The sequence below is a fragment of the Microcaecilia unicolor genome, chromosome 5 (genome assembly GCF_901765095.1).
Source record: "Microcaecilia unicolor chromosome 5, aMicUni1.1, whole genome shotgun sequence".
In the NCBI taxonomy this organism is placed as follows: domain Eukaryota; kingdom Metazoa; phylum Chordata; class Amphibia; order Gymnophiona; family Siphonopidae; genus Microcaecilia; species Microcaecilia unicolor.
Genome location: NC_044035.1, coordinates 3,079,201 through 3,101,934, shown reverse-complemented (window position 1 = coordinate 3,101,934; position 22,734 = coordinate 3,079,201). Strand labels below are relative to the sequence as shown.

The 22,734-nt window shown below is 41.5% G+C and overlaps 3 protein-coding genes across 3 annotated transcripts in view; all 3 read left to right on the top strand.

The window, feature by feature from the left end:
* The window catches only part of LOC115471034 (deleted in malignant brain tumors 1 protein-like), a 64,729-nt gene extending 53,533 nt beyond the window's left edge, over nt 1–11,196 (top strand). Inside the window, 12 exon segments of the mRNA XM_030204703.1 lie at nt 1,518–1,535; nt 1,991–2,043; nt 2,045–2,309; nt 3,345–3,362; nt 3,818–4,135; nt 6,216–6,233; nt 6,689–7,006; nt 8,043–8,060; nt 8,516–8,833; nt 9,870–9,887; nt 10,343–10,660; nt 11,192–11,196. Of these exon segments, the coding sequence (XP_030060563.1) occupies nt 1,518–1,535; nt 1,991–2,043; nt 2,045–2,309; nt 3,345–3,362; nt 3,818–4,135; nt 6,216–6,233; nt 6,689–7,006; nt 8,043–8,060; nt 8,516–8,833; nt 9,870–9,887; nt 10,343–10,660; nt 11,192–11,196 (1,685 nt within the window).
* Nucleotides 11,197–12,173: 977 nt separating this feature from the next.
* LOC115471033 (deleted in malignant brain tumors 1 protein-like) lies at nt 12,174–14,212 on the top strand. The gene is made up of 3 exons (XM_030204702.1): nt 12,174–12,486; nt 13,523–13,540; nt 13,995–14,212. The coding sequence occupies exons 1-3, from the start codon at nt 12,174–12,176 to the stop codon at nt 14,210–14,212; spliced, it is 549 nt and encodes a 182-aa protein (XP_030060562.1).
* An 87-nt stretch (nt 14,213–14,299) lies between these two features.
* Nucleotides 14,300–22,329, top strand: LOC115471032 (deleted in malignant brain tumors 1 protein-like). Its single transcript, XM_030204701.1, has 4 exons — nt 14,300–14,310; nt 20,483–20,500; nt 20,956–21,273; nt 22,295–22,329. The coding sequence occupies exons 3-4, from the start codon at nt 20,961–20,963 to the stop codon at nt 22,327–22,329; spliced, it is 348 nt and encodes a 115-aa protein (XP_030060561.1). The 5' UTR covers nt 14,300–14,310; nt 20,483–20,500; nt 20,956–20,960.
* The last annotated feature ends 405 nt before the right edge of the window (nt 22,330–22,734 follow it).

Here is a 22,734-nt window from a genome sequence, read left to right as displayed (position 1 = left end):
CCTGCTTATAATCGAACGAGAAAAACGCCCAAGTTCCGACCTAAATCGGGAGATGGACGTTTATCTCACAAAAACGAATAACGCGGTATAATCGAAAGCCGAACTTGGACGTCTGCAACTGCACTCCATCGCGGAAGCGTACAAAGTTGACGGGGGCGTGTCGGAGGCGTGGTGAAGGCGGGACTGGGGCATGGTTATCACCCGAACAGAGATGGGCGCCTTTCGCCGATAATGGAAAAAAAGTATGCGTTTGTAGCTAGAATTTAGGGCACTTTTCCTGGACCCTGTTTTTTCACGAATAAGGCCCCAAAAAGTGCCCTAAATGACCAGATTACCCCCAAAGGGAATCGGGGATGACCTCCCCTGACTCCCCCAGTGGTCACTAACCCCCTCCCACCACAAAAAATGATGTTTCAGAACTTTTTATTTTCACCCTCAAATGTCATACCCACCTCCCTGGCAGCAGTATGCAGGTCCCTGGAGCAGTTGTTAGGGGGTGCAGTGGACTTCAGGCAGATGAACCCAGGCCCATCCCCCCCTACCTGTTACAATTGTGCTGCTTAATGCTTAGTCGTCCAACCCCCCCCCCCCCAAACCCACTGTACCCACATGTAGGTGCCCCCCTTCACCCCTTAGGGCTATAGTAATGGTGTAGACTTGTGGGCAGTGGGATTTGAGGGGGATTTGGGGGGGCTCAACACACAAGGGAAGGGTGCTATGCACCTGGGAGCTCTTTTACCTTTTTTTTTTTTTTGTAAAAGTGCCCCCTAGGGTGCCCGGTTGGTGTCCTGGCATGTGAGGGGGACCAGTGCACTATGAATCCTGGCCCCTCCCACGAACAAATGCCTTGGATTTATTCGTTTTTGAGCTGGGCGCTTTCATTTTCTATTATCGCTGAAAAACAAAAACGCCCAGCTCACAAATTGTCGAATAAAACATGGACGTCTATTTTTTTCGAAAATACGGTTCGCTCCGCCCCTTCACGGACCCGTTCTCGGAGATAAACGCCCATGGAGATAGACGTTTTTGTTCGATTATGCCCCTCTATTTGTCAGAAATTAAGGGGGTAGGATCAGTTGTTCCTTGAGTCTGACCTTATCGCCGATACTTTGATATATCGCCTCAGTCCTCAGGCAGCCGGGTTGTATTTTCTACTTTGCTCGTTAGTGGAGATATTCAGTTTAACTAACTAGTTAATAGTCAGCAGATGAGTGCCGGTAGCCAGTTATACCAAGATGTACAGCGCCAGCAAGTATCCATATAGCAGCACTAAATATCTGAGAATAAAAAACCTGCAGCAGCCTGTATTTAAATCAACAGCTGACTACCAGAGATGACTATTGTGAGATTCAATTCTTCACCCATAGGAGTCTTTCAAACATACAATACTGATTGCAAACTTAACAATTTCCAGTTCACAAGAAAAACGTATATCTTTTGAAATCTGGAGTCCGTTTGTGCTTTTTCTGGGTTGTATCACTGGACACTAATACTTTGTTTTCTTTTCATCCTAACAGCTTCCTCTCAGAAACCTGGTAAGAGAAGCATTTGAGCTCAATTTAACTTAGGAATTATCTGTCTTTTCAGGGTGAGTGAGTCACTCAGCAATTTAACAGTAGAAGAGTCCAGTCTTCGCTTTCTTTCCCGGCCTAATCGAGTGCCAATATTCTGAGTGCTAGAGTGTCCTGTGTGGAATCATGCCCTGTGTGACACCCCACCCCCCAGTCAAAGCAGAGTGACAATGGACAGGGAGCAGTTTTGAGCTTCTATCTCTCTTGTGCTTTGTAAGGTTCAAAAACTCACACAGCACTCGAGAGAGCCTACTACAAAGCTTAGCTATGCACTCAGCCACTACCTATCTCATTTTGTAGCCTTTCACTGCATCCTAATGTGCTTAGTGCAATGATTTGTTCCATGTCTAAAATGTAGCCAGGAAAAATGTCCCATCCTTTCTTATTTCTACATATGCAATCTTCTCCTTTGATTTTAGGATCTATGCATCAAATACGATTGGTGAATGGCCCAGACAGATGCGCGGGACAGTGTTGAAGTTTACTATGCTGGAAACTGGGGAACAGTTTGCGATGACAGTTGGGATACAGCTGATGGAAATGTTGTATGCAGACAACTGGGCTGTGGAGTCGCTACTTCTGCTCCTCGCAATGCCCGTTTTGGCCCAGGCAGAGGAAATATTCTTCTGGATGATGTGAGATGTACAGGACGTGAACAGTATCTGTCACTATGTCCCAGCAATGGGTGGAACCGCCATAACTGTAATCATAATAAAGATGCCAGTGTCATCTGCTCAGGTACCCTTTATTCTGTCTCTTGTAACAGCTTGGCTATTGTCTATAGATGTCTTCATAGAATGTGTACATTATAGACAGTTTCTGAGATCACAGCTCCTGCTTCTTTTCTAGAAAAGTATTTCTTATTTGGAAAAGTACTTGCCTTACAAAGACAGCTTAGTTCATTTTTGCATCACAAAAGAAGATATTTTGGCTCCTAAACAGGATTTACTTCACTTCTCATTACTATGGAAGGATAGGTCGAAGCTTCATGGCCTCCTGATTCGGCAGAGAGAAAGACACTGTAGGGATTGAAGAAGTGCACAAAGCCATTAGTGTAATGTGTCCATGCTATATTTGACATAGCACATAGTGTATGCAGATCCTGATATTGAAGGGATCTGCAGCAAGAAAACATGCTGACAATAGCTTCAATGAAAAATTTCCAAAATGTTATAGTCATGATTTGATGAAGGTCTGATAATAGTTCCTTGACCAGAGTGACCAGTTGGCTAATGAGGCGATTCTCACTTTTTCTTATCCTCCTTTCAGTGTGAACTTCCTTTTCTTCACTTTGGGGTCACTATTTGTCAGAAATTAAGGGGGTAAGATCAGTTGTTCCTTGAGTCTGACCTTATCGCCGATACTTTGATATATCGCCTCAGTCCTCAGGCAGCCGGGTTGTATTTTCTACTTTGCTCGTTAGTGGAGATATTCAGTTTAACTAACTAGTTAATAGTCAGCAGATGAGTGCCGGTAGCCAGTTATACCAAGATGTACAGCGCCAGCAAGTATCCATATAGCAGCACTAAATATCTGAGAATAAAAAACCTGCAGCAGCCTGTATTTAAATCAACAGCTGACTACCAGAGATGACTATTGTGAGATTCAATTCTTCACCCATAGGAGTCTTTCAAACATACAATACTGATTGAAAACTTAACAATTTCCAGTTCACAAGAAAAACGTATATCTTTTGAAATCTGGAGTCCGTTTGTGCTTTTTCTGGGTTGTATCACTGGACACTAATACTTTGTTTTCTTTTCATCCTAACAGCTTCCTCTCAGAAACCTGGTAAGAGAAGCATTTGAGCTCAATTTAACTTAGGAATTATCTGTCTTTTCAGGGTGAGTGAGTCACTCAGCAATTTAACAGTAGAAGAGTCCAGTCTTCGCTTTCTTTCCCGGCCTAATCGAGTGCCAATATTCTGAGTGCTAGAGTGTCCTGTGTGGAATCATGCCCTGTGTGACACCCCACCCCCCAGTCAAAGCAGAGTGACAATGGACAGGGAGCAGTTTTGAGCTTCTATCTCTCTTGTGCTTTGTAAGGTTCAAAAACTCACACAGCACTCGAGAGAGCCTACTACAAAGCTTAGCTATGCACTCAGCCACTACCTATCTCATTTTGTAGCCTTTCACTGCATCCTAATGTGCTTAGTGCAATGATTTGTTCCATGTCTAAAATGTAGCCAGGAAAAATGTCCCATCCTTTCTTATTTCTACATATGCAAACTTCTCCTTTGATTTTAGGATCTATGCATCAAATACGATTGGTGAATGGCCCAGACAGATGCGCGGGACGTGTTGAAGTTTACTATGCTGGAAACTGGGGAACAGTTTGCGATGACAGTTGGGATACAGCTGATGGAAATGTTGTATGCAGACAACTGGGCTGTGGAGTCGCTACTTCTGCTCCTCGCAATGCCCGTTTTGGCCCAGGCAGAGGAAATATTCTTCTGGATGATGTGAGATGTACAGGACGTGAACAGTATCTGTCACTATGTCCCAGCAATGGGTGGAACCGCCATAACTGTAATCATAATAAAGATGCCGGTGTCATCTGCTCAGGTACCCTTTTTTCTGTCTCTTGTAACAGCTTGGTTATTGTCTATAGATGTCTTCATAGAATGTGTACATTATAGACAGTTTCTGAGATCACAGCTCCTGCTTCTTTTCTAGAAAAGTATTTCTTATTTGGAAAAGTACTTGCCTTACAAAGACAGCTTAGTTCATTTTTGCATCACAAAAGAAGATATTTTGGCTCCTAAACAGGATTTACTTCACTTCTCATTACTATGGAAGGATAGGTCAAAGCTTCATGGCCTCCTGATTCGGCAGAGAGAAAGACACTGTAGGGATTGAAGAAGTGCACAAAGCCATTAGTGTAATGTGTCCATGCTATATTTGACATAGCACATAGTGTATGCAGATCCTGATATTGAAGGGATCTGCAGCAAGAAAACATGCTGACAATAGCTTCAATGAAAAATTTCCAAAATGTTATAGTCATGATTTGATGAAGGTCTGATAATAGTTCCTTGACCAGAGTGACCAGTTGGCTAATGAGGCGATTCTCACTTTTTGTTATCCTCCTTTCAGTGTGAACTTCCTTTTCTTCACTTTGGGGTCACTATCCTGCTTATAATCGAACGAGAAAAACGCCCAAGTTCCGACCTAAATCGGGAGATGGACGTTTATCTCACAAAAACGAATAACGCGGTATAATCGAAAGCCGAACTTGGACGTTTGCAACTGCACTCCATCGCGGAAGCGTACAAAGTTGACGGGGGCGTGTCGGAGGCGTGGTGAAGGCGGGACTGGGGCATGGTTATCACCCGAACAGAGATGGGCGCCTTTCGCCGATAATGGAAAAAAAGTATGCGTTTGTAGCTAGAATTTAGGGCACTTTTCCTGGACCCTGTTTTTTCACGAATAAGGCCCCAAAAAGTGCCCTAAATGACCAGATTACCCCCAAAGGGAATCGGGGATGACCTCCCCTGACTCCCCCAGTGGTCACTAACCCCCTCCCACCACAAAAAATGATGTTTCAGAACTTTTTATTTTCACCCTCAAATGTCATACCCACCTCCCTGGCAGCAGTATGCAGGTCCCTGGAGCAGTTGTTAGGGGGTGCAGTGGACTTCAGGCAGATGAACCCAGGCCCATCCCCCCCTACCTGTTACAATTGTGCTGCTTAATGCTTAGTCGTCCAACCCCCCCCCCCAAACCCACTGTACCCACATGTAGGTGCCCCCCTTCACCCCTTAGGGCTATAGTAATGGTGTAACTTGTGGGCAGTGGGATTTGAGGGGGATTTGGGGGGGCTCAACACACAAGGGAAGGGTGCTATGCACCTGGGAGCTCTTTTACCTTTTTTTTTTTTTGTAAAAGTGCCCCCTAGGGTGCCCGGTTGGTGTCCTGGCATGTGAGGGGGACCAGTGCACTATGAATCCTGGCCCCTCCCACGAACAAATGCCTTGGATTTATTCGTTTTTGAGCTGGGCGCTTTCATTTTCTATTATCGCTGAAAAACAAAAACGCCCAGCTCACAAATTGTCGAATAAAACATGGACGTCTATTTTTTTTCGAAAATACGGTTCGCTCCGCCCCTTCACGGACCCATTCTCGGAGATAAACGCCCATGGAGATAGACGTTTTTGTTCGATTATGCCCCTCTATTTGTCAGAAATTAAGGGGGTAGGATCAGTTGTTCCTTGAGTCTGACCTTATCGCCGATACTTTGATATATCGCCTCAGTCCTCAGGCAGCCGGGTTGTATTTTCTACTTTGCTCGTTAGTGGAGATATTCAGTTTAACTAACTAGTTAATAGTCAGCAGATGAGTGCCGGTAGCCAGTTATACCAAGATGTACAGCGCCAGCAAGTATCCATATAGCAGCACTAAATATCTGAGAATAAAAAACCTGCAGCAGCCTGTATTTAAATCAACAGCTGACTACCAGAGATGACTATTGTGAGATTCAATTCTTCACCCATAGGAGTCTTTCAAACATACAATACTGATTGCAAACTTAACAATTTCCAGTTCACAAGAAAAACGTATATCTTTTGAAATCTGGAGTCCGTTTGTGCTTTTTCTGGGTTGTATCACTGGACACTAATACTTTGTTTTCTTTTCATCCTAACAGCTTCCTCTCAGAAACCTGGTAAGAGAAGCATTTGAGCTCAATTTAACTTAGGAATTATCTGTCTTTTCAGGGTGAGTGAGTCACTCAGCAATTTAACAGTAGAAGAGTCCAGTCTTCGCTTTCTTTCCCGGCCTAATCGAGTGCCAATATTCTGAGTGCTAGAGTGTCCTGTGTGGAATCATGCCCTGTGTGACACCCCACCCCCCAGTCAAAGCAGAGTGACAATGGACAGGGAGCAGTTTTGAGCTTCTATCTCTCTTGTGCTTTGTAAGGTTCAAAAACTCACACAGCACTCGAGAGAGCCTACTACAAAGCTTAGCTATGCACTCAGCCACTACCTATCTCATTTTGTAGCCTTTCACTGCATCCTAATGTGCTTAGTGCAATGATTTGTTCCATGTCTAAAATGTAGCCAGGAAAAATGTCCCATCCTTTCTTATTTCTACATATGCAATCTTCTCCTTTGATTTTAGGATCTATGCATCAAATACGATTGGTGAATGGCCCAGACAGATGCGCGGGACGTGTTGAAGTTTACTATGCTGGAAACTGGGGAACAGTTTGCGATGACAGTTGGGATACAGCTGATGGAAATGTTGTATGCAGACAACTGGGCTGTGGAGTCGCTACTTCTGCTCCTCGCAATGCCCGTTTTGGCCCAGGCAGAGGAAATATTCTTCTGGATGATGTGAGATGTACAGGACGTGAACAGTATCTGTCACTATGTCCCAGCAATGGGTGGAACCGCCATAACTGTAATCATAATAAAGATGCCGGTGTCATCTGCTCAGGTACCCTTTTTTCTGTCTCTTGTAACAGCTTGGTTATTGTCTATAGATGTCTTCATAGATTGTGTACATTATAGACAGTTTCTGAGATCACAGCTCCTGCTTCTTTTCTAGAAAAGTATTTCTTATTTGGAAAAGTACTTGCCTTACAAAGACAGCTTAGTTCATTTTTGCATCACAAAAGAAGATATTTTGGCTCCTAAACAGGATTTACTTCACTTCTCATTACTATGGAAGGATAGGTCGAAGCTTCATGGCCTCCTGATTCGGCAGAGAGAAAGACACTGTAGGGATTGAAGAAGTGCACAAAGCCATTAGTGTAATGTGTCCATGCTATATTTGACATAGCACATAGTGTATGCAGATCCTGATATTGAAGGGATCTGCAGCAAGAAAACATGCTGACAATAGCTTCAATGAAAAATTTCCAAAATGTTATAGTCATGATTTGATGAAGGTCTGATAATAGTTCCTTGACCAGAGTGACCAGTTGGCTAATGAGGCGATTCTCACTTTTTGTTATCCTCCTTTCAGTGTGAACTTCCTTTTCTTCACTTTGGGGTTCACTATTTGTCAGAAATTAAGGGGGTAAGATCAGTTGTTCCTTGAGTCTGACCTTATCGCCGATACTTTGATATATCGCCTCAGTCCTCAGGCAGCCGGGTTGTATTTTCTACTTTGCTCGTTAGTGGAGATATTCAGTTTAACTAACTAGTTAATAGTCAGCAGATGAGTGCCGGTAGCCAGTTATACCAAGATGTACAGCGCCAGCAAGTATCCATATAGCAGCACTAAATATCTGAGAATAAAAAACCTGCAGCAGCCTGTATTTAAATCAACAGCTGACTACCAGAGATGACTATTGTGAGATTCAATTCTTCACCCATAGGAGTCTTTCAAACATACAATACTGATTGCAAACTTAACAATTTCCAGTTCACAAGAAAAACGTATATCTTTTGAAATCTGGAGTCCGTTTGTGCTTTTTCTGGGTTGTATCACTGGACACTAATACTTTGTTTTCTTTTCATCCTAACAGCTTCCTCTCAGAAACCTGGTAAGAGAAGCATTTGAGCTCAATTTAACTTAGGAATTATCTGTCTTTTCAGGGTGAGTGAGTCACTCAGCAATTTAACAGTAGAAGAGTCCAGTCTTCGCTTTCTTTCCCGGCCTAATCGAGTGCCAATATTCTGAGTGCTAGAGTGTCCTGTGTGGAATCATGCCCTGTGTGACACCCCACCCCCCAGTCAAAGCAGAGTGACAATGGACAGGGAGCAGTTTTGAGCTTCTATCTCTCTTGTGCTTTGTAAGGTTCAAAAACTCACACAGCACTCGAGAGAGCCTACTACAAAGCTTAGCTATGCACTCAGCCACTACCTATCTCATTTTGTAGCCTTTCACTGCATCCTAATGTGCTTAGTGCAATGATTTGTTCCATGTCTAAAATGTAGCCAGGAAAAATGTCCCATCCTTTCTTATTTCTACATATGCAATCTTCTCCTTTGATTTTAGGATCTATGCATCAAATACGATTGGTGAATGGCCCAGACAGATGCGCGGGACGTGTTGAAGTTTACTATGCTGGAAACTGGGGAACAGTTTGCGATGACAGTTGGGATACAGCTGATGGAAATGTTGTATGCAGACAACTGGGCTGTGGAGTCGCTACTTCTGCTCCTCGCAATGCCCGTTTTGGCCCAGGCAGAGGAAATATTCTTCTGGATGATGTGAGATGTACAGGACGTGAACAGTATCTGTCACTATGTCCCAGCAATGGGTGGAACCGCCATAACTGTAATCATAATAAAGATGCCGGTGTCATCTGCTCAGGTACCCTTTTTTCTGTCTCTTGTAACAGCTTGGTTATTGTCTATAGATGTCTTCATAGAATGTGTACATTATAGACAGTTTCTGAGATCACAGCTCCTGCTTCTTTTCTAGAAAAGTATTTCTTATTTGGAAAAGTACTTGCCTTACAAAGACAGCTTAGTTCATTTTTGCATCACAAAAGAAGATATTTTGGCTCCTAAACAGGATTTACTTCACTTCTCATTACTATGGAAGGATAGGTCGAAGCTTCATGGCCTCCTGATTCGGCAGAGAGAAAGACACTGTAGGGATTGAAGAAGTGCACAAAGCCATTAGTGTAATGTGTCCATGCTATATTTGACATAGCACATAGTGTATGCAGATCCTGATATTGAAGGGATCTGCAGCAAGAAAACATGCTGACAATAGCTTCAATGAAAAATTTCCAAAATGTTATAGTCATGATTTGATGAAGGTCTGATAATAGTTCCTTGACCAGAGTGACCAGTTGGCTAATGAGGCGATTCTCACTTTTTGTTATCCTCCTTTCAGTGTGAACTTCCTTTTCTTCACTTTGGGGTTCACTATTTGTCAGAAATTAAGGGGGTAAGATCAGTTGTTCCTTGAGTCTGACCTTATCGCCGATACTTTGATATATCGCCTCAGTCCTCAGGCAGCCGGGTTGTATTTTCTACTTTGCTCGTTAGTGGAGATATTCAGTTTAACTAACTAGTTAATAGTCAGCAGATGAGTGCCGGTAGCCAGTTATACCAAGATGTACAGCGCCAGCAAGTATCCATATAGCAGCACTAAATATCTGAGAATAAAAAACCTGCAGCAGCCTGTATTTAAATCAACAGCTGACTACCAGAGATGACTATTGTGAGATTCAATTCTTCACCCATAGGAGTCTTTCAAACATACAATACTGATTGCAAACTTAACAATTTCCAGTTCACAAGAAAAACGTATATCTTTTGAAATCTGGAGTCCGTTTGTGCTTTTTCTGGGTTGTATCACTGGACACTAATACTTTGTTTTCTTTTCATCCTAACAGCTTCCTCTCAGAAACCTGGTAAGAGAAGCATTTGAGCTCAATTTAACTTAGGAATTATCTGTCTTTTCAGGGTGAGTGAGTCACTCAGCAATTTAACAGTAGAAGAGTCCAGTCTTCGCTTTCTTTCCCGGCCTAATCGAGTGCCAATATTCTGAGTGCTAGAGTGTCCTGTGTGGAATCATGCCCTGTGTGACACCCCACCCCCCAGTCAAAGCAGAGTGACAATGGACAGGGAGCAGTTTTGAGCTTCTATCTCTCTTGTGCTTTGTAAGGTTCAAAAACTCACACAGCACTCGAGAGAGCCTACTACAAAGCTTAGCTATGCACTCAGCCACTACCTATCTCATTTTGTAGCCTTTCACTGCATCCTAATGTGCTTAGTGCAATGATTTGTTCCATGTCTAAAATGTAGCCAGGAAAAATGTCCCATCCTTTCTTATTTCTACATATGCAATCTTCTCCTTTGATTTTAGGATCTATGCATCAAATACGATTGGTGAATGGCCCAGACAGATGCGCGGGACGTGTTGAAGTTTACTATGCTGGAAACTGGGGAACAGTTTGCGATGACAGTTGGGATACAGCTGATGGAAATGTTGTATGCAGACAACTGGGCTGTGGAGTCGCTACTTCTGCTCCTCGCAATGCCCGTTTTGGCCCAGGCAGAGGAAATATTCTTCTGGATGATGTGAGATGTACAGGACGTGAACAGTATCTGTCACTATGTCCCAGCAATGGGTGGAACCGCCATAACTGTAATCATAATAAAGATGCCAGTGTCATCTGCTCAGGTACCCTTTTTTCTGTCTCTTGTAACAGCTTGGTTATTGTCTATAGATGTCTTCATAGAATGTGTACATTATAGACAGTTTCTGAGATCACAGCTCCTGCTTCTTTTCTAGAAAAGTATTTCTTATTTGGAAAAGTACTTGCCTTACAAAGACAGCTTAGTTCATTTTTGCATCACAAAAGAAGATATTTTGGCTCCTAAACAGGATTTACTTCACTTCTCATTACTATGGAAGGATAGGTCGAAGCTTCATGGCCTCCTGATTCGGCAGAGAGAAAGACACTGTAGGGATTGAAGAAGTGCACAAAGCCATTAGTGTAATGTGTCCATGCTATATTTGACATAGCACATAGTGTATGCAGATCCTGATATTGAAGGGATCTGCAGCAAGAAAACATGCTGACAATAGCTTCAATGAAAAATTTCCAAAATGTTATAGTCATGATTTGATGAAGGTCTGATAATAGTTCCTTGACCAGAGTGACCAGTTGGCTAATGAGGCGATTCTCACTTTTTCTTATCCTCCTTTCAGTGTGAACTTCCTTTTCTTCACTTTGGGGTCACTATTTGTCAGAAATTAAGGGGGTAAGATCAGTTGTTCCTTGAGTCTGACCTTATCGCCGATACTTTGATATATCGCCTCAGTCCTCAGGCAGCCGGGTTGTATTTTCTACTTTGCTCGTTAGTGGAGATATTCAGTTTAACTAACTAGTTAATAGTCAGCAGATGAGTGCCGGTAGCCAGTTATACCAAGATGTACAGCGCCAGCAAGTATCCATATAGCAGCACTAAATATCTGAGAATAAAAAACCTGCAGCAGCCTGTATTTAAATCAACAGCTGACTACCAGAGATGACTATTGTGAGATTCAATTCTTCACCCATAGGAGTCTTTCAAACATACAATACTGATTGCAAACTTAACAATTTCCAGTTCACAAGAAAAACGTATATCTTTTGAAATCTGGAGTCCGTTTGTGCTTTTTCTGGGTTGTATCACTGGACACTAATACTTTGTTTTCTTTTAATCCTAACAGCGTCCTCTCAGAAACCTGGTAAGAGAAGCATTTGAGCTCAATTTAACTTAGGAATTATCTGTCTTTTCAGGGTGAGTGAGTCACTCAGCAATTTAACAGTAGAAGAGTCCAGTCTTCGCTTTCTTTCCCGGCCTAATCGAGTGCCAATATTCTGAGTGCTAGAGTGTCCTGTGTGGAATCATGCCCTGTGTGACACCCCACCCCCCAGTCAAAGCAGAGTGACAATGGACAGGGAGCAGTTTTGAGCTTCTATCTCTCTTGTGCTTTGTAAGGTTCAAAAACTCACACAGCACTCGAGAGAGCCTACTACAAAGCTTAGCTATGCACTCAGCCACTACCTATCTCATTTTGTAGCCTTTCACTGCATCCTAATGTGCTTAGTGCAATGATTTGTTCCATGTCTAAAATGTAGCCAGGAAAAATGTCCCATCCTTTCTTATTTCTACATATGCAATCTTCTCCTTTGATTTTAGGATCTATGCATCAAATACGATTGGTGAATGGCCCAGACAGATGCGCGGGACGTGTTGAAGTTTACTATGCTGGAAACTGGGGAACAGTTTGCGATGACAGTTGGGATACAGCTGATGGAAATGTTGTATGCAGACAACTGGGCTGTGGAGTCGCTACTTCTGCTCCTCGCAATGCCCGTTTTGGCCCAGGCAGAGGAAATATTCTTCTGGATGATGTGAGATGTACAGGACGTGAACAGTATCTGTCACTATGTCCCAGCAATGGGTGGAACCGCCATAACTGTAATCATAATAAAGATGCCGGTGTCATCTGCTCAGGTACCCTTTTTTCTGTCTCTTGTAACAGCTTGGTTATTGTCTATAGATGTCTTCATAGATTGTGTACATTATAGACAGTTTCTGAGATCACAGCTCCTGCTTCTTTTCTAGAAAAGTATTTCTTATTTGGAAAAGTACTTGCCTTACAAAGACAGCTTAGTTCATTTTTGCATCACAAAAGAAGATATTTTGGCTCCTAAACAGGATTTACTTCACTTCTCATTACTATGGAAGGATAGGTCGAAGCTTCATGGCCTCCTGATTCGGCAGAGAGAAAGACACTGTAGGGATTGAAGAAGTGCACAAAGCCATTAGTGTAATGTGTCCATGCTATATTTGACATAGCACATAGTGTATGCAGATCCTGATATTGAAGGGATCTGCAGCAAGAAAACATGCTGACAATAGCTTCAATGAAAAATTTCCAAAATGTTATAGTCATGATTTGATGAAGGTCTGATAATAGTTCCTTGACCAGAGTGACCAGTTGGCTAATGAGGCGATTCTCACTTTTTGTTATCCTCCTTTCAGTGTGAACTTCCTTTTCTTCACTTTGGGGTTCACTATTTGTCAGAAATTAAGGGGGTAAGATCAGTTGTTCCTTGAGTCTGACCTTATCGCCGATACTTTGATATATCGCCTCAGTCCTCAGGCAGCCGGGTTGTATTTTCTACTTTGCTCGTTAGTGGAGATATTCAGTTTAACTAACTAGTTAATAGTCAGCAGATGAGTGCCGGTAGCCAGTTATACCAAGATGTACAGCGCCAGCAAGTATCCATATAGCAGCACTAAATATCTGAGAATAAAAAACCTGCAGCAGCCTGTATTTAAATCAACAGCTGACTACCAGAGATGACTATTGTGAGATTCAATTCTTCACCCATAGGAGTCTTTCAAACATACAATACTGATTGCAAACTTAACAATTTCCAGTTCACAAGAAAAACGTATATCTTTTGAAATCTGGAGTCCGTTTGTGCTTTTTCTGGGTTGTATCACTGGACACTAATACTTTGTTTTCTTTTCATCCTAACAGCTTCCTCTCAGAAACCTGGTAAGAGAAGCATTTGAGCTCAATTTAACTTAGGAATTATCTGTCTTTTCAGGGTGAGTGAGTCACTCAGCAATTTAACAGTAGAAGAGTCCAGTCTTCGCTTTCTTTCCCGGCCTAATCGAGTGCCAATATTCTGAGTGCTAGAGTGTCCTGTGTGGAATCATGCCCTGTGTGACACCCCACCCCCCAGTCAAAGCAGAGTGACAATGGACAGGGAGCAGTTTGAGCTTCTATCTTCTCTTGTGCTTTGTAAGGTTCAAAAACTCCACAGCACTCGAGAGAGCCTACTACAAAGCTTAGCTATGCACTCAGCCACTACCTATCTCATTTTGTAGCCTTTCACTGCATCCTAATGTGCTTAGTGCAATGATTTGTTCCATGTCTAAAATGTAGCCAGGAAAAATGTCCCATCCTTTCTTATTTCTACATATGCAATCTTCTCCTTTGATTTTAGGATCTATGCATCAAATACGATTGGTGAATGGCCCAGACAGATGCGCGGGACGTGTTGAGTTTACTATGCTGGAAACTGGGGAACAGTTTTGCGATGACAGTTGGGATACAGCTGATGGAATGTTGTATGCAGACAACTGGGCTGTGGAGTCGCTACTTCTGCTCCTCGCAATGCCCGTTTTGGCCCAGGCAGAGGAAATATTCTTCTGGATGATGTGAGATGTACAGGACGTGAACAGGTATCTGTCACTATGTCCCAGCAATGGTGGAACCGCCATAACTGTAATCATAATAAGATGCCAGTGTCATCTGCTCAGGTACCCTTTTTTCTGTCTCTTGTAACAGCTTGGCTATTGTCTATAGATGTCTTCATAGAATGTGTACATTATAGACAGTTTCTGAGATCACAGCTCCTGCTTCTTTTCTAGAAAAGTATTTCTTATTTGGAAAAGTACTTGCCTTACAAAGACAGCTTAGTTCATTTTTGCATCACAAAAGAAGATATTTTGGCTCCTAAACAGGATTTACTTCACTTCTCATTACTATGGAAGGATAGGTCGAAGCTTCATGGCCTCCTGATTCGGCAGAGAGAAAGACACTGTAGGGATTGAAGAAGTGCACAAAGCCATTAGTGTAATGTGTCCATGCTATATTTGACATAGCACATAGTGTATGCAGATCCTGATATTGAAGGGATCTGCAGCAAGAAAACATGCTGACAATAGCTTCAATGAAAAATTTCCAAAATGTTATAGTCATGATTTGATGAAGGTCAGATAATAGTTGTTGGATTATTTGTAGTAAATAATTAGCAGATTTTAGTACACACAGCTTCAGCTTTAGAAATGTTAATTTCTTTCTTCATCTCTCTCTCATTCACCCCTGAATAATTCACTGCTGAGTCACTTTAAAGTTGAAGTAACAAAACATCTGTTTACTCACAGTTTGTAGTTAGATTATAATCAGACAGGCTTATATATACATATTACTATACATTTGTATTATCAGCTCCTTCCATGTGCTTAGATGGTAATGGATGCTCACACCACCATAGATCCTCTCAGGTTAGGAGAGATCATGAGCTCCATGTGCTCCATGTGCTGCATGTGCTGCATCTAACCCCCACAGGAAGTTACATAGCTGTGTGACCTCTCTAAGTAATTCACATCAGAGGTCACAGAGTAATCACAGAGAAATAATAGGTGACAGTCAATGCATGTAAAATACAATTACATTCCAACAAACCCCTTCTCATGCATAACTGTCATGCAATTATTTATTCATACAAAGTCCAAGCTTTATACGCAGATTCACAAAATGTTCTCTGGGTAACGGTTTGGTCATGATGTCAGCTGTCATCTCACTGGTGTGACAATAGTGTAGACTGATGACCCCTTCTTTCGCCAACTCTCGCACGTTGTGGTATTTCGTTGCGATGTGCTTGGTGCGTGACTGAACCTTGTCATTCTGTGACAGTCGGATGCAGCTCTGATTATCTTCCATTATCTGGATTGGTCTCTTTTCAGCTATTCCGAAATCCAGCAAAAGTTTTTCAATCCACATCAGTTCTCTGCACGCTTCCGATACGGCCACGTATTCAGCTTCTGTAGAAGACAAACTCACAATACTTTGTTTATGACTGGCCCATGAAATTTGTACATTTCCATACATAAACACATATCCACTTGTGGATTTATAATCAGAATGATCCCCTGCCCAATCTGAATCACAGTAACATATTAGTTTTGGATTACTATTGGCTGAAATCTTTAATTTACAATCAATGGTACCCTTTAAATACCTTACCATCCTTTTAACTGCAGTCCAATCTGATTTGGTAGGTGAGCTGACCCTTCTGCTCAAAATTCCTACTGCATTTGCTATATCAGCCCTGTATGTGGTAGCTAGATATAAAAGCTTACCTATGGCTGATCTATATTGGATGTTATCTGGTAAAGGTTCTCTTACTGTTTCATCCTTCAGAAAATCAGTGATCATGGGAGTGCTTACAACTTGGGCATCTTGCATACCTAAACTTTCAATAAGCTCATTTATTTTCTGCTTCTGGCTTAGAAGATAAGAACCATCATTTTGTTTCTCAATTTCTATACCAAGATAGTATGACACATTACCCAGTTCTTTTATCTCAACATTGTGGTTTAAACACTTTACAATGTCCTTGTACTCTTGCTCACTTTTGCTTGCAATGAGCAGATCATCAACAAAAGCTAAAATGTATGCATATTGTCCATTTGTGCACCTAGTGTACAAGCATTTATCTGCTTCACCTTGCTTAAATCCTAAATTTGTCAATATTTCATGCAATTTTTCATTCCAACATTTTGCACTTTGCTTTAATCCATAAAGACCTTTGTTTAATTTACACACTAGCTGTCTTTGTTTTGTATTTATGAAACCTGTTGGCTGTTCCATGTACAAGTCTTCAGTTATATCTCCGTGAAGAAATGCTGTTTTCACATCAATGTGGTTGACTTGCATGCCTTTTGAGACTGCAATGCTCAGAAGTGTTCTAATTGTCGTGTGTTTCACTACAGGTGCAAACACTTCATCAAAATCTTCTCCATATTTTTGAAGATATCCCTTTGCGACTAATCTGGCTTTATACCTTTCCACTTTTCCTTGTGCATTCCTTTTTAACTTGAATACCCATTTGCATCCTATAGCTTTCTTGCCAGGAGGTAATTTTGTAAGAATCCAAGTATTATTTTTATCCAATGCATCAATTTCTTCTTGTGCAGCTTTATGCCATTCAGCAGCTTCTTCTGCTGGCATTTTCTCAATCTCATCCCATGTTAAGGGCTCTTGAGCTTCTGCTGACTTTGTTAAGTAAGACAGTCTTGGGGGTGGAACACCTTTGTTTTCCCTGGATGAGCGTCTGACAACAGGTTGGTCTGACCTTTCCGCATCCTCTAAATCTGAGAGTTCTTCTCCAATTGATTCCCCTTCTCCAACTGTACTGTCTTCTTCAATGATCCTTTCTGTGTCTGCTTCCTCTGTCTGTTCCTCGTTAGATACAGGTGAGTTGCTTTCAGACATCTGCCTTGGTATGGCATTTATATACACTGGCATGTCTATTATGGTTCTAGTTTCATATTCTGGATGATAAGGCTCATCTGGGATAATCCAGCCTTTATCAACCCTTTTGTTTTCATCAAAATATGTAACATGTCTTATGCCAACAATGCCAGTTTTCAGATTCAAAATTCTATATCCTTTGTGTCCTGGAGTATAGCCAAGTAAAATGCCCCTTTCTGTTGTGGAATCCAGCTTATGCCTTCTTTGCTTTGGTTCATGAGCATATGCTGTACTTCCAAATGTTCTTATGTGTGACAGGTTTGGCTTCCTACCATGCCATGTCTCATGTGGTGTGCGCTCAGCGCCTTTAGTTGGCATTCTGTTTTGTAGGTACACTGCTGTGAGAATGGCTTCCCCCCATAGTCTTTTAGGGAGATTGCTATCTGACAGCATACATCTGGTCATTTCCACAAGTGACCTAAATTTTCTCTCTGCAACAGAATTTTGCTCTGGTGTATAAGCTACTGTTGTGATATGCTGAATGCCTTCTTGTTCTAGAAATGTGCGCATGCTGTGTGAAGTGAACTCACCACCATTGTCGGTCTGAAGAACCTTTGGTTTTCTTTCAAATTTATTGCTCACCATGGCTACGTATTTCTTCAGCATGTCTGTGACTTGACTTTTCTCTTTCAGCAAATAGGCCACACAGTATCTAGAGAAATCATCCAAGAATATTAGCACAAATCTGTTATTTCCCAATGATGGGATATTAAACGGTCCACATAAGTCACTGTGTATTAAGTCCAGCACTTTATTACTCCTATTTCCTGTGTATGCAGGAAATGAGGGTCTCACACCTTTTTGAGTAACACAGTCTATGCATTTCTCAATTTTACCAGCATCTGCACTTATCTGAATGCCGGTGGCTAGTTGCCCACTGTGAAGATCCTGGATCACCTTAGAATCACGATGTCCCAGGCGGCGGTGCCAGATTTCCAGACTACATTTACCATCATTCTTCCTTACTTGCGCCATATGTGAGGCTTCACCTGAAATGCTCAGTTTATAAACATCATTATGCATAAAAGCTTCAGCATACACTTCATCATTTTTAGAGATTGTGCACTTACTGTTTTCAAAATGAATCACAAATCCCTTCTTATCTAATGTAGATACACTAAGCATATTGCAAACTGCTTGGGGAATATACAAGACATCACTTACAGGAATTTCTTTAACTTCATTAGACACTTTGCATTTTAAGAATCCAATTCCTTTTGCTTGGATCTGAGCAGTCCCTGCGTTTGCAGTTTTAAGAATACCTTCCTCTGGACACATTTCCTGAAAGAAATCTTTACAATTGGTTAAATGGCATGTGCTCCCCGAATCCAAAATCCAAGTACTTTCATTTGAATTATTATTTACCATAGTCAAAGATTTTTCTGCCATTAGAAAGCCCTTGTGTTTATCTTTGTCCTTCATACATTTCCTGGTTTGAAAATTCTTTAATTCCATTGGCTTAGGTGAGCTAGAGGGAGTGTTTTGTGTTTCCTTACACCATTTAGATACATGTCCCTCCTTTCCACATGAATAGCAAATCAGCTTGCCCTTGGGTGGAGTTTTCCCATAGCTCCGCCTTCCTCTGTTCTTTGCCAAGAAATTTGTTTCATTTCTCTCTGACTGACTTTGAGAACACATCTCCTCAGAATCATTTATTATGCATTCCTGCCTTAGTTTTGATGTTGTCTGTTCAAAAGATTGCCCTTCAATGGCCTCATTTACAGACCTAAAAACATCAAACTTCTTTGATAGTGAGGTAAAAAGAAATGCTCTTTTCAATGCATCACACATGGGAATTCCAGAAAGTTCTAACTTTTGAAATGAAGACATAAGATGCATAATGTGATCATTACATTTACTTTTATCCCTTAATTTGGTTTCATTCAACTCTGCCAACCAAATTGGTTGCTGCTTTGCATATGTAGTTGCATACATAGTTCTCAGTTTATATAAAATGTCCTTTGGTGTATCATTTCCCTCCACTAATATGGCTTGTTTCTCTGAGAGAGCTTCCAAAAGCATGCACTTCACATAATAGTTTGCATTGTCCCATTCAGCCATATTTTCAGCTGTTCTGTCTTGGTCTAAGCATATATTTAATCCTTTTGCTCGAAGGAGACATATGAATCTTAGTTCCCACTGCTGATAATTAAACTCAGTTAATTTAGGCACCTTGAGAGAATAGAACAATGGTGAATTTCTTCCCTCAGCCATTTTCTTAGCCTTCTGTCTGCTGTGTGGGGGGAGAGAGAGACAGACTTAATCTTTCCTTTAAAACTTAAGAGAAAAATGTGGCCTTTTTTTCTGCCTGGTAATATTTCTCTTCTTTTTCAATTCCTGGACCCTGGGCCCATAACCCTTTTGTTGGATTATTTGTAGTAAATAATTAGCAGATTTTAGTACACACAGCTTCAGCTTTAGAAATGTTAATTTCTTTCTTCATCTCTCTCTCATTCACCCCTGAATAATTCACTGCTGAGTCACTTTAAAGTTGAAGTAACAAAACATCTGTTTACTCACAGTTTGTAGTTAGATTATAATCAGACAGGCTTATATATACATATTACTATACATTTGTATTATCAGCTCCTTCCATGTGCTTAGATGGTAATGGATGCTCACACCACCATAGATCCTCTCAGGTTAGGAGAGATCATGAGCTCCATGTGCTCCATGTGCTGCATGTGCTGCATCTAACCCCCACAGGAAGTTACATAGCTGTGTGACCTCTCTAAGTAATTCACATCAGAGGTCACAGAGTAATCACAGAGAAATAATAGGTGACAGTCAATGCATGTAAAATACAATTACATTCCAACAATAGTTCCTTGACCAGAGTGACCAGTTGGCTAATGAGGCGATTCTCACTTTTTGTTATCCTCCTTTCAGTGTGAACTTCCTTTTCTTCACTTTGGGGTCACTATTTGTCAGAAATTAAGGGGGTAGGATCAGTTGTTCCTTGAGTCTGACCTTATCGCCGATACTTTGATATATCGCCTCAGTCCTCAGGCAGCCGGGTTGTATTTTCTACTTTGCTCGTTAGTGGAGATATTCAGTTTAACTAACTAGTTAATAGTCAGCAGATGAGTGCCGGTAGCCAGTTATACCAAGATGTACAGCGCCAGCAAGTATCCATATAGCAGCACTAAATATCTGAGAATAAAAAACCTGCAGCAGCCTGTATTTAAATCAACAGCTGACTACCAGAGATGACTATTGTGAGATTCAATTCTTCACCCATAGGAGTCTTTCAAACATACAATACTGATTGCAAACTTAACAATTTCCAGTTCACAAGAAAAACGTATATCTTTTGAAATCTGGAGTCCGTTTGTGCTTTTTCTGGGTTGTATCACTGGACACTAATACTTTGTTTTCTTTTCATCCTAACAGCTTCCTCTCAGAAACCTGGTAAGAGAAGCATTTGAGCTCAATTTAACTTAGGAATTATCTGTCTTTTCAGGGTGAGTGAGTCACTCAGCAATTTAACAGTAGAAGAGTCCAGTCTTCGCTTTCTTTCCCGGCCTAATCGAGTGCCAATATTCTGAGTGCTAGAGTGTCCTGTGTGGAATCATGCCCTGTGTGACACCCCACCCCCCAGTCAAGGCAGAGTGATAATGGACAGGGAGCAGTTTTGAGCTTCTATCTCTCTTGTGCTTTGTAAGGTTCAAAAACTCACACAGCACTCGAGAGAGCCTACTACAAAGCTTAGCTATGCACTCAGCCACTACCTATCTCATTTTGTAGCCTTTCACTGCATCCTAATGTGCTTAGTGCAATGATTTGTTCCATGTCTAAAATGTAGCCAGGAAAAATGTCCCATCCTTTCTTATTTCTACATATGCAATCTTCTCCTTTGATTTTAGGATCTATGCATCAAATACGATTGGTGAATGGCCCAGACAGATGCGCGGGACGTGTTGAAGTTTACTATGCTGGAAACTGGGGAACAGTTTGCGATGACAGTTGGGATACAGCTGATGGAAATGTTGTATGCAGACAACTGGGCTGTGGAGTCGCTACTTCTGCTCCTCGCAATGCCCGTTTTGGCCCAGGCAGAGGAAATATTCTTCTGGATGATGTGAGATGTACAGGACGTGAACAGTATCTGTCACTATGTCCCAGCAATGGGTGGAACCGCCATAACTGTAATCATAATAAAGATGCCGGTGTCATCTGCTCAGGTACCCTTTTTTCTGTCTCTTGTAACAGCTTGGTTATTGTCTATAGATGTCTTCATAGAATGTGTACATTATAGACAGTTTCTGAGATCACAGCTCCTGCTTCTTTTCTAGAAAAGTATTTCTTATTTGGAAAAGTACTTGCCTTACAAAGACAGCTTAGTTCATTTTTGCATCACAAAAGAAGATATTTTGGCTCCTATTTACTTCACTTCTCATTACTATGGAAGGATAGGTCGAAGCTTCATGGCCTCCTGATTCGGCAGAGAGAAAGACACTGTAGGGATTGAAGAAGTGCACAAAGCCATTAGTGTAATGTGTCCATGCTATATTTGACATAGCACATAGTGTATGCAGATCCTGATATTGAAGGGATCTGCAGCAAGAAAACATGCTGACAATAGCTTCAATGAAAAATTTCCAAAATGTTATAGTCATGATTTGATGAAGGTCTGATAATAGTTCCTTGACCAGAGTGACCAGTTGGCTAATGAGGCGTTTCTCACTTTTTGTTATCCTCCTTTCAGGTCACTATTTGTCAGAAATTAAGGGGGTAGGATCAGTTGTTCCTTGAGTCTGACCTTATCAGACTTTGATATATCGCCTCTGTCCTCAGGCAGCCGGGTTGTATTTTCCACTTTGCTCGTTAGTGGAGATATTCAGTTTAACTAACTAGTTAATAGTCAGCAGATGAGTGCTGGTAGCCAGTATGTTAACTAGTAGTAGTAGTAGTTATACCAAGATGTACTGCGCCAGCCAGTAACCATATAGCAGCACTAAATATCTGAGAATAAAAAACGTGCAACAGCCGGTATTTAAATCAACATCTGACTACCAGAGATGACTATTGTGAGATTCAATTCTTCACCCATAGGAGTCTTTCAAACATACAATACTGATTGCAAACTTAACAATTTCCAGTTCACAAGAAAAACGTATATCTTTTGAAATCTGGAGTCCGTTTGTGGTTTTTCTGGGTTGTATCACTGGACACTAATACTTTGTTTTCTTTTCATCCTAACAGCTTCCTCTCAGAATCCTGGTAAGAGAAGCTTTTGAGCTCAATTTAACTTAGGAATTATCTGTCTTTTCAGGGTGAGTGAGTCACTCAGCAATTTAACAGTAGAAGAGTCCAGTCTTCGCTTTCCTTCCCGGCCTAATCGAGTGACAATATAATGACTGCTAGAGTATCCTGTGTGGAATCATGCCCTGTGTGACACCCCACCCCCCAGTCATTGCAGGGTGTCAATGTACAGGGGAGCAAATTTTGAGCTTCTATCTCTCTTGTGCTTTGTAAACTTCAAAGACTCATACAGCACTCGGGAGAGCCTATTATAAAGCTTAGCTATGTACTCGCCCACTAACTAACTCATTTTGTAGCGTATCACTGCATCCTAATATGCTTAGTGCAATGATTTGTTCCATGTCTAAAATGTAGCCAGGAAAAATGTCCCATCCTTTCTT

Bases quoted from the DNA above. Each gene is read 5' to 3' on its own strand.
- LOC115471033 (XM_030204702.1), top strand. From the start codon at position 12,174: ATGCATCAAATACGATTGGTGAATGGCCCAGACAGATGCGCGGGACGT.
- LOC115471032 (XM_030204701.1), top strand. From the start codon at position 20,961: ATGCATCAAATACGATTGGTGAATGGCCCAGACAGATGCGCGGGACGT. The intron at 21,274-22,294 runs GTACCCTTTTTT...TCATCCTAACAG, and splicing joins TGCCGGTGTCATCTGCTCAG to CTTCCTCTCAGAATCCTGGT.